The 12,062-nt window shown below is 42.7% G+C and overlaps 1 protein-coding gene across 41 annotated transcripts in view; it reads right to left on the minus strand.

Moving 5' to 3' along the window:
* Window positions 1–12,062, minus strand: part of ACACA (acetyl-CoA carboxylase alpha) — a 293,326-nt gene that overhangs the window by 144,919 nt on the left and 136,345 nt on the right. For all 41 annotated transcript variants that reach the window (XR_014820335.1, XR_014820333.1, XR_014820334.1 and 38 more), the window contains 8 exon segments: window positions 10,423–10,504; window positions 9,839–9,984; window positions 8,150–8,300; window positions 6,961–7,095; window positions 6,472–6,618; window positions 5,495–5,683; window positions 3,820–3,920; window positions 2,941–3,029 (listed from right to left, as the gene is read on the minus strand). Coding sequence is in view for 34 of the 41 variants with exons in the window: in XM_084982960.1 (XP_084839086.1) it covers window positions 2,941–3,029; window positions 3,820–3,920; window positions 5,495–5,683; window positions 6,472–6,618; window positions 6,961–7,095; window positions 8,150–8,300; window positions 9,839–9,984; window positions 10,423–10,504 (1,040 nt within the window). In the remaining 7 variants the exon portion in view is untranslated.

The following is a 12,062-nucleotide window of genomic DNA, read 5'->3' on the forward strand; positions in this document are numbered from 1 at the left end:
CCCCTCATGGTTATGTTTCTGAGAGTCATCCTCTTGTTCACTGTGTGCACCTTGGTTCATCCAAGTTCTCTATACAGTTCTCTATCGATTTTAGCTACGAATCTTTTGTTATTTGTTATGTTTTTGTAAATGTCTTCTTCCACTTTGTGGCTTCTATTTTCAGTCTCTTCATGTATCTTTTCATGAACAGAAGTTCTTAAGTAGGGTCTAGTTACTCAAACTTTTCCTTTATAATTTGTACATGCTGTGACTTATATGACAAATACTTAATAACCTTGCCTTTGTAATATATTTTGTCTTTTTTTTTGTCTTTTGTCTTTTTTTTTTTTTTTTGCTATTTCTTGGGCCGCTCCTGCGGCATATGGAGGTTCCCAGGCTAGGGGTCGAATCGGAGCTGTGGCCGCCAGCCTACGCCAGAGCCACAGCAACGCAGGATCCGAGCCGTGTCTGCAACCTACACCACAGCTCACGGCAACGCCGGACCGTTAACCCACTGAGCAAGGGCAGGGACCGAACCCGCAACCTCATGGTTCCTAGTCGGATTCGTTAACCACTGCGCCACGACGGGAATTCCCCTGTAATATATTTTTAGTTAAGTTTTCAACTCATCCAGAATTAATTTTTGTGTATGGCCAAAGGAGGGATCTTTTTCATTCATTCTTTTTTTTTTTTTGGCAAGTGAATAATCCATTGTCCCAGTTTCAATAAATGATACTGGGACAATGGATTATTTATCCTTTCCTCATGATCTACGATAACCTGCTCTGTCTCAGAGTAAGTTTTTTTCATATATGCATGGATCAACTTCAAGGTTAACAGATTCAGAGTTCCATTGTCCTATTAATCTGTCCAATACCACAATCTTTCATTATTATGGTTTTATGTTAAATGTTCATATTTAACTGGATAAATACCTTCACAGGACATGTCTTTAGAAGAATGTTGGTTGCCTTTCTTTTATGTAAATTATAGAATTAGCTTGACAAATTGCACAAAAACACACTAGTAAGATTTTTATTGGAATGTCAATGAATCTATAGATGAATTCAGGGACAATCAACACTTTGCAAGCATGTGTTCCAACTCAAGGCCATGATACTTATTTATAACTTCCTAATTATTTTTACTGATTATAATTTTCTCCAAAAGAAGTTGCAAATTTTTTGTTAGACTTATTCCTTAGAATTTCACATATCAGGTTGCTTTTTTTTTTTTTTTTTTTTTTTTTTTTTGCTTTTGAGGGCTACACTTGCGGCATATGGAAGTTCCCCAGCTAGAGGTAGAATGAGAGCTACAGCTGCTAGCCTAGGCCACACCCACAGCAACTCAGGGTCTGAGCTGTGTCTTCGACCTACACCACAGCTCATGGCAACGCAGGATCCCTGACCCACTGAGCAAGGGCAGATATTGAACCTACATCCTCACGGATACTAGCTGGGTTCATTTCCACTGCGCCACAATGGAACTCCTTATTTTTTATTTTTTATTTGGCTGCCCCATGGCACATGGAGTTCCCTGTCTAGGGATCAGATCTGAGCTGCAGTTATGGCAACACTGGATCCTAAACCCACTGTGCTAGCAGTGGATCAAATCTACGTCCTGGTGTTGCAGAGATGCTGCCGATCCTATTGCACCACAGCAGGAACTCCAAGGGTTGCCATTTAAATGGAATGCTTTCCTAAACTGCTTTTTGAAATGACTGTTCCACTATAAAATTTGAATTTTGTATACTGACTTTTGTAAACAACAACTTTGTTAGATTTTCAATAATTCTAATAATAGGTAGATTCGCTGAGGCTTTCCAGTTGGACCTCATATCATATCTAATAGTGGCATATTTATTTCCTCACTCCTCTTCAATCCTTACACCTTTTCATTCTCTTTCTTGTCTTACTTCATGGCTAGGATATCCAGTATGATGCTGAATAGCAGTAATGATAGCAGGTGTCTCTGTCTTATTCCTAATCTTAAACAGAATGCTTTCAACATTTTTCCACTATATATGATGTATCCTATAGATATTTTGTGGGGGAACTTTTCATGATAAAACGTTTGATCTCATTCTTGGTCAAGATTTTATCATTAATGGATACTGAATTTTGTCAAAGGCTGTTTTTATGCATATCTTAAGCTGATGACCATGTTTTTTCCTATTTTAGTCTATTACATAATAAATGACATTAATTGGTTTTTCAAATATTAATCAGGCTTGTACTAGTGGGATAAAGCCAATTTGGTCGCGATGTACTATTTTACACGCTGCTGGATTCAGTTTGCAAGATTTACTTGATTATTCCTGCTTGTCATCATTCTTTAAGGATGGAAAAGGGAGTAAAACAGATAAAAGAAAGTATCAGGTGATCTTTCAAGTTCTGTGGTGTTGCACTGCCACCTTGTGGCAGAAAGCAGTATCGGCAGCATGTAGCTTTGAGATCTTAGCCAGGGTGTTTCACAGTTAGGGACATGGAACATCATTTAGCAAAGCTCTACAGAGAAAGCCAGGGATAAATTCCACCTTAAATGATATAGCGAAAAGCACTGGAAAATCTGAGCCTTTTTCAAATGCTTGTGGTTCAATCTGTGGATTAGCTGCTGAGAGGGAGGCTCTTTAGATAGGGTTTCTCAATTTCAGCCCGGTCATGACTCAACCAACTCTCACTGGGCAAGGTCAAGACGCCAACGGGGAGTGCTGATCTCGACTAGAAAAATGATCTCAGCTCTTTCCCGGAAGCGTACTAGATTCACAATCTCACCAAGCTGTGTTTTGTTGTTGTTCTTTCTTTGGTGCTAATGGGATATAGAGGTTTAGTTTTTGAGGGACTGGGGAAAGGAGGAAAGCTTGTTAATATCAAGTGTTAGTGACAGGGTGAACAGGCTCAGCTGTCACCCAGTCCTCAAGGGAAACCTTCTAGGACACAGAGTCCTCAGGAGGGAGCTTACCGTTCTGGAACTGTGTCTCCACTCGCAGGTATTGCCGCAGCAGATCCATCACCACAGCCTTCATGTGGCCTCGGATGCCGCTTCGGTACCTGGGCAGATGGAAGACGTCGCCAGTGAAACACCCGACAGGCTAACAATGTTAAATAACAGACTATTAAATAATACACCCAGAGCCCAGATTTACTTTCTAGACGTTCTACTGAATTTTTTTCCCTCTGAGTATGTGACAGGACAGGAGCCAGCCTAGAATCAACTAACCGGGTTAATGTAAATTCAAGCCAGAAAGAAATCTGCCTAGACAAAGATTTTTTTTTTTTTCTTATAAAGGAATAGAAGAAAAAAAGGGAGAACAGTAACACCAAAAACCCCACGTGATAACCCAACCTAGCAACACCCTGCTTCAATTCCCATTTGCTACGTAGAAATGATTACCACACCCTGGAAATGGCTAAGGGGTATCTGAAAAATTTATGAGTATTGTAAAGTTGAAAAGGTCCTGTGACGATCCCTTTAGTCCAATAGTTGGCTCCAAAAGCTAAGAAGAATACATGTCATACTGGGCCCAGTGCCAGAAGGAAAAGTAAGAGTTTCATCAAAATTGCAAGGAAAAAGAAAACAATGAGATTTCTGTGCCTTACTAATATTATGTATTATTATCTTAATAACTGAAAGATGCAGAGTAGAAAGAAGTCTTCAGAAACACTGAGAATGAGAGCTCACAATTCTAAGATTTTTCGTAGACATAAGGTATTTTCTAAGATATGAGGTGCTTTCTCACTTCTCTGCCTCAAACCTGAGGTAAACCTCCTTGTGACTACTGAGAAGAAAGGAGGATACAGGGCAGGGGGCAGGTCTGGGAATTGAGTTGTGTGTAACTACCTCTGCACCAGCTGGACAATGCTCTGAGTGTTCATGAAGAAGACTTCCCGTTCAGATTTCCGGTTCAACGTAGCTGCATGGCTATCTAGAATGTTGGCAATCTAAAGTATAAGAAGGGGAAAAAAATGAAGCCCAACCCAACAGAGGGACTCAGAACATTAGCCTGCACAGTATCAACACCAGCAATCTTTGTTTTTTGTTTTGGGCCAGGCCTGAAGCACGTGGAAATTCCCAGGCCAGGGATTCAACCTGTGCCACAACAGTGACAATGCTGGATCCCTAACTGTTAGGCTACCAGGGAACTCCTACGAATCTTCTTAATTGTAACATGACAATTTCTATCTCTCACATGTTGAGAGCAGCTGAAAAGTTACTGGGCATAGTTTAGGGGCTCATTCATGTTAAATAAGAAAGCAAGTTTTATTTCTCTTCACCCATTCCCAGATGAACTAATGAGTGCATAACAAAAACTACCATCTTTACCAGAGGCCCTGACAAGCAAGATATACTTAGGGTCAAGGTCCAACTTTAATTCCCCACTTGTCTGGCTCTATCCCTACATGTAAATTTGGATTATAGGTAAAGGGTAAAACTCAGGCTGCTGAAGTAGTAAGGAAGTCTCTGATAACAGAACTACAAATATATGTCTATTTTTTGTGTGTGTATGGCCACACCCACAGCATATGGAAGTTCCTGGGCCAGGGATTGAATCCAAGCCACAGCTGCAACCTACGCCATAGCTTCAGAAACCCTACTCCAGGCTAGGGATCAAACCTGTACCTCCACAGCAACCTGAGCCACTGCAGTCAGATTCTTTTATTTTTTATTTTTTATTTTTGCCTTTTCTAGGGCCGCTCCTGCAGCATATGGAGGTTCCCAGGCTAGGGGTCGAATCGGAGCTGCAGCTGCCGGCCTACACCAGAGCCACAGCAACATGGGATCCAAGCCGAGCCTGCAACCTCACGGCAACGCCAGATCCTTAACCCACTGAGCAAGGCCAGGGATTGAACCTGCAACTTCATGGTTCCTAGTCAGATTCGTTAACCACTGCGCCACAATGGGAACTCCTGCAGTCAGATTCTTAACCCCCTGGGCCGTGGCAGGAACTCCCTCTGTCTACTTTTTTTTCCCTTAGGGCCACACACACCTGTGGCATGTGGAGGTTCCCAAGCTAGGGGTCAAATCGGAGCTACAGCTGTCAGCCTACACCACAGCCACAGCAATACTAGATCCAAGCCGCATCTGCAAGCTATACCACAGTTCACGGCAACGCCAGATGCTTAACCCACTGAGCGAGGCCAGGGATCGAACCCACGTATTCGTGGATACTAGTAGGGTTCGTTACCACTGAGCCACAAAGGGAACTTCCCATCTGTGTATTTTAAATTCACAAAAATACCTCTAATTAGGGCACACACCCAACCCCCAAGAACAAAGCCGTATGGGGTACATGCCCCAATATGCTTTTCTCATAACCACAGATAACTTAACATTTCACATACGGTATGTTCATTATTGGGCTTGGATCGTGAGATAGTTTCATAAAGGGCCCAATGCTTAAAACTTCAAAAGCACAACATCCAGGCAGTAAGGAGGATCCAAACAGGAAGGAATCCCACGATGTGAAAGCTAGCGTGGGCAGCCCGTAGAAACCGACGTGTCACTCTATAAATACCTGCTGGCTGGGAAACTGACAGAGGACTGATGTGATGTTGCTCGCATATTGAGCCATTTCCTTCTTGATAGACTTCTCCACGTTGGGGGGGATTCTGCCAGAAACACTGGTCATGATATCTTGCAATTCTAGGAGAGGCAAGGAGGGATCTCTGAGGGTCTTCATCAACCGTTCAACCCAGTCTTTTACCTGAGGAGGAGGAAATAATAAAATAGGATCCAGACAAAATGAACACAATCCCCCCAACAAAATGAGACGTCTAAATGCAGTGCCACATAGCACAGGCATATTGTGCTGTCTTGTGCACTGCTTTACTGCACGTTGCAAACAGTGCATTTTCTTACAAATTGAAGATTTTGATTGGTAAAAACCGTATGTCAAACAAGTCTACTGGCACCATTTTTCCAATAGCATGTGCTCACTTCATGTCTCTGTGTCACATTTTGGTAGTTCCTGCAATATTTCAAACCCTACACCAGCAAAAATGTCTGACTCATTGAAGGCTCAGATAATGGTTAGCATTCTTTCGCAAAAAAGCATTTTTAAATTAAGATGACATGCTTTTTTAGACATAATGCTATGGGACACTTAATAGACTACAGTATACTGTAAACACAGCTTTTCTATGCACTGGGAAACCAAAAAAATCTGTGTGACTTGCTTTCTTGTAATATGTGCTATATTGCAGTGGTTGGGAACCAAATCTGCAGAATCTTACTTCGAAATTGTAATATAAACATGCACATGGCCCTCGTTCTCTGGTTTAAATCCCAATTAAATGTGAAATCAGTGACACAGATAAGAAGCAAGGATTTAAAGACTTCGAATCCCAAAGGTGAAAGAGTTCAAGATCAAACAAAGAGCTTTTCTTCCCTCCCTCTAAAACAAATCCCTCTGTGACTTTTAAACTATCCTGGAAAACAGGTCCCCTATTCCATATACCCCTCCCTCCCTCCCTCAAGAACAGGGATTCATACCCTACTGCTGAAGAAGGGATCTGGAAGGCAGTATCCATTCATCACATTGACTAGATTATCCAGGACGTAGTGGAACACTCGGTGGAGCTTCTCGCCCCTGAGGGCTGTGCTCTGGATCTGCGGCAGACTGCCTGTGTGAAGCTCAGCCTGTCAACCCCAACGAGAGATCAAGTCATCCACTACCTTCTATTCAGGGTACAAACACACCATTACAACTTAGATTCCTCGTGCAAAATCAGGACTTCCCTTCACCACATGCAGCTACAAGGAGAAAAGCCAATGGAAGAATCACAGAATCTCACTATCGCAGTAACTCTTGCAAACTCTAGTTCCGTGATGCCAAAGGCACAAACATAAGGCACAAAGTCAGGGGTAAAAAGCTTAGGGAAAAACTGGAAAACCAAGCATTGAAATCTCTTGCCTCTCCAAACTACCTCTACCATGTAATCCGTGCTTGGAGAGCAACAGGAAAAGTATCTCCCTCCTCACCTGCTGGACCTTGCTGGGGTTGTCCAACTGCATTTTGGCTATGACACAGCCAGGGTCAAGAGCTGCTCCGGGCCGCTTGACATAATGGATACAGCCAGACTCTGCAGCTGTTAAGGTCATTACCATCTTCATCACCTATAATGAAAAATTTTTAAATCTCTCAGGACCTAGCTAGCTATAGGGATAAATGACAGCTCCTGCCATCTCCCGTGTCTCATGTTCAAATCCACCTCTGTTTTTACTTGTTTGGTACTTAGAAGAGAGGAACAATGTATCCTCCTCATACCTGTGGATCTAGGTGCTAACTCTACCTGCGATAACCAGACTAAAACCTGAGGATCATTCTTTACTCCCTTTTTTGCCTTTAGCTACCAGTCACCAAGCACAGCCAAGTACATCTTTTCAACTTCCCTCAAAAATCGTCCTTCCGTACCCTCTCCATGGTTTAGGCCCTCATCATTTCTGGCCTAGAGGACTTAAAAACCTCCCAAGAGATTTCCCTACTGTCTATGCACCTGCACTAAAAGCAATCACTCTAGAGCCTCAATCTTATAACACATTTACATGGAAAATCCTTCAATGCCTCCCCACCTGCCTTCAAGAGTCTAAACTTCTTAGTATGTCTTATAAGGTCCTTCATGATCGCAATTTCTGATTAATCATTTAGCATCTCTGCTTGCCATTTCTCACTAAACCTCAGTCTGTCCTCAAGCAATATCAACATGTACTTGCAGTTCCCTAAATATACTGTACTCTTGGTTCTGCTTCTTTGTACATGCTATTCTTTCACCTTTAAACACTGTTCCTTGCTCTTCTTCATCTGTTCTATTACAGAGTGACTTCCCAGGACTGCATTCTGCTTGGCTCTCTCAGAATTTCTATTTCATTACTTGTGTATTAGTGGCCCCATTCTACCTATCATCTTTCTTCTGTAAAACCAACACTTGCACAGAAGATACTGCTGATGCCGCGTACCTATTTTTAGAGCTAGAGTTGTTTCATCTGTCAAAGAAAAACTATGAGCTTTTTGTTTTTAAAATCTTAACATTCATAACCCCCATTAAACCAACTCATACTCTTTCCTTTCTAGTTTTCACTTTCTTTCTTTACTCTTGAGTCCTAGTCTGTCCCTGTCAACCCTTTTCCTACCTTCCCTCCCATGACCTGGAGGCCCAATTATCACCCTGACCTCGATCTCAGCGTAGCACTGGCCAGCAAACACATGACCTCCATCCTCCACAATGTACTGGATTAACTTCCCAGCAGAAGGTGAGCGCATTACTGAAGGGTCATTTTCCTTCTCAAACACACAGGTTTTATTGCCGATTGTGATGCGATATCTAGGAAATAAGTGGGAGTATGTACGTTAATAAAGCACCTCCAAGGAGTTCCCGTCATGGCGCAGTGGTTAACGAATCCGACTAGGAACCATGAGGTTGCGGGTTCGATCCCTGCCCTTGCTCATTGGGTTAACGATCTGGCGTTGCCGTGAGCTGTGGTGTAGGTCGCAGACGCGGCTCGGATCCTGCGTTGCTGTGGCTCTGGCGTAGGCTGGCAGCTGTAGCTCCGATTCGACCCCTAGCCTGGGAACCTCCATATGCCGCAGGAGCGGCCCTAGAAAAGGCAAAAATAAAAAATAAAAAAAGAGCACCTCCAGTTGTAAAGGATAATGACAGAAAAATTCAATCTTAGGAAAAGAAGCCTGAAAACGTCATTCTATCTCACGCACGCACACATACACACACACACACACAGAGCATTCATTGCATCTTTGTTTACAATACCAAAGAACCAAAATTTCCTTCAATAAGGGTCAGATAAATTATGGCATGTCCCTTTAATGGAATACTATTTGACCATTAAAAAGAATAGGAAAACAACAAACCTGAAGTGATGCTGCTGTAATAGCTAACATTTTTTGAACCCTTACCAGGTCCCAGGCAATGTTCTCTACCCTTTCCATGTGTTAATTCACTGAATTATCACAACAGCCTTGAATGACTGATGTTAGACAGTCTACAATATATGTTAAAGGAAAAAAATAAGGTGCAGCTAAAAACTATTTTTATTTGTGAATGTATTTTTTTAAAAAAACACAGTATGTACATATACACAACTTGTATATGCATACAAAATTTCTACAAAAACATAAGAAAACATTAACAAGGGAATTCCCATCATGGCTCTGTGGTGATGAACCCAGCAAGTGTCCATGAGGATGCAGGTTTGATCCCTGGCCTTGCTCAGTGGGTTAAGGATCTGGCATCGCTTGAGAAGTGGTGTAGGTCACAGACAAGGCTCAGAATCCTGCACTGCTGTGGCTGTGGTGTAGGCCAGCAGCTGCAGCTCCAAATCAACCCCTCATCTGGGAACTTCCATATGCTGCGGGTATGGCCCTAAAAAGACCAAAAAAAAAAAAAAAAAAAGAAAGAAAAGAAAGAAACTATTAAGAGTGATAACTTATAAAAAGGGAAATCTGTTTTTCTTTCTTTCTTTCTTTCTTTCTTTTTTTGTCTTTTGTCCTTCTAGGGCCACACCTGTAGCACATGGAGGTTCCCAGGCTAGGGGTCAAATCGGAGCCACAGCCACAGCAATGCCAGATCAGAGCTACATCTGCGACCTACACCACAGCTCACAGCAACACTGGATCCTTAACCCACTGAGCAAGGCCAGGGATCAAACCTACAACCTCATGGTTCCTAGTCGGATTCGTTTCTGCGCCACGACAGGAGCTCCAGGAAATTTGTTTTTCATTGTCTCCTCCCACTGGAATGGCAGAGAAACAACGTTTTAAATTATTAGCACTTTCAATACTCTTGACTGATGGGAGGAAAGGTGGAAACAATGACCAGCAACCGGCCCTCAAACAGCCACTCACCTATCCACCTCCTCCTTCATGTACGTGGTGTAACTGCTGCCATCGTAGGACAGGAGCAGGCCTCCGTCACTCAGCCGATGTACGTCTACTTCCACACACGAGCCATTCATGATCACCACGTAGGAGTTAGGGGACTGTCGAGTCACCTGTAGGAAATGTGAAGCCGGAGGGACAGGTCAGGGTGTCCCTCCCAGATGAAGTCCCAGACAAAATGTCAGTCCCTCAGGACCAAGGTAAGGAAGCTCTGTCAGACAGGAAGGGATTCAGGGCACTGGTGCCCTTAGCGCTGGTGTCTGATGCAAGCAAAGAGAGGCACCTTGGCTGCACCTCTGCTCTGGTGGTTCTGTCTCCCACATTTCTTGGCTACTCGTGTGAAGCTGAGCAACAGCTAAAACATTTTCAGAGAAACATCAAATACTGCTTTGACACAAGGTTACTGACACTAATAATGACTGTGACTTCACTAATATCCAGCCCCTTGGTAAACCAAACTTTCCCCCATTGCTTGACCTAAAGGAAGAAAACTAACAGAGAGAGGCGAGAAGCGAGAAGTACAGCGGAGGCTTCACTGGGGTTCAGCATACCTTCAGTACATACTTGACTCCCCCATAGATAAGTTCAACGTCTACTGTGTTCAGAAGTGTATGAGCAGAAAGGACTTGACCCCTGAAAGAACAACAGTATAAGAGACACTCAACTTCAAGAAAGTTCTCTAAGTTTATACAGGAATCTCAAAGGTTATTGGTAACAGCATTTCCTGGAATATTAAGACTGAAAGCAACCTAAAGGACCACCAATAAGGGACTGACATATAAATTATGAAAAAGCCAAACAACTGAATATTTGACAGCCATTAAAAAGAAAGATAAAGCCCTTTATGCACTAATATGAAATACCCTCTAAAATACAGTGTTAAAAAAAAAAAAAGGAGTTCCTGTCTTGGCACAGTGGAAACGAATCTGACTAGGAACCAGGTTGCGGGTTCAATCCCTGGCTTTGCTCAGTGGGTCAGGGATCCAGTGTTGCCGTGAGCTGTGGTGTAGGTCGAAGACTCGGCTCAGATCTGGCATTGCTACGGCTGTGGTGTAGGCCAGCAGCTACAGCTCCGATTAGACCCCAGCCTGGGAACTTCCATATGCTGCAGGTGTGGCCCTAAAAAAACAAAAGACAAAAAATAATAATAATAATACACTGTTAAGTGAAAAAAGCAAGTGAAATCATGGTGAACAGTTTCAGAGTATGCTACCATTTGTGTTTAAAAAAAAAAAAATGGGTAGGCGTTCCCTTGGGGTGCAGTGAGTTAAGGATCTGGTATTGTTACTTTAGTGGTTCGGCTCACTGCTGTGGCGTGGGTTTGATCCCTGGCCTGGGAACTTCCACATGTCATGGGGATGGCCAAAAGGAAAAAACAGGGAGTAGGAAGAAACAAGTATTACATATATATGTTTATATAAATTTACCATATATCTAAAAGATTACAGAAAAAACTGGCAACATGGGATGACTACAGGGAAGGAAGCTGGGTGGCCAGAGAACAGAGGTAAGAAGGACACTTTTCACTCTATACTTTTCTGTGCCTTTTGAATGTTGAACCCTCTGTCTATATTACTATTCTTAAAAATAAACGAAATTGAAACTTAAAACAGAAAATCCCCCAGTACAAGCACCCCTCATCCACTCCCATCGACTGAACCATATTTGGGGTCCTAAACAAAAAAAGGCAGTAGGCCATAGCTGGGTGGAAGGGAAAGGAAAGACACTGCCAAGGAAGAAAATTTTACCAAGAAAGATTTTCGATAATAATTGAAGGAGGGAGCAATAAAGCAAGTGGGGCAATTTGTTAACAACTGGTGAATCTGGGAAAATACATAGAAATTGTTTGTAGTATTCAGGCAATTCTTCCACAAGTCTGAAATTACTTCAAAACACAAGTTTTAAAAATAAATTTAGGAGTCCCCATCATGGCTCAGCGGAAACAAATCTGACTAGTATCCATGAGGATGCAGTTCGATCCCTCGCCTCACTCAGTGGGTTAAGGAGCCAGCTCAATAAATAAATACATAAATGTAAAGTAACCTTAAAAAGGACGGGGGAGGAGTTCCCGTCGTGGCGCAGTGGTTAACGAATCCGACTAGGAACCATGAGGTTGCGGGTTCGGTCCCTGCCCTTGCTCAGTGGGTTAACGATCCGGCGTTGCCCTGAGCTGTGGTGTAGGTTGCAGACG

This window comes from Sus scrofa, chromosome 12 (genome assembly GCF_054392235.1).
Source record: "Sus scrofa isolate SSC_HxYL_T2T_F1_AM1 chromosome 12, Sscrofa_HxYL_maternal_Yorkshire_Landrace_v2.0, whole genome shotgun sequence".
Taxonomy (NCBI): Eukaryota; Metazoa; Chordata; class Mammalia; order Artiodactyla; family Suidae; genus Sus; species Sus scrofa.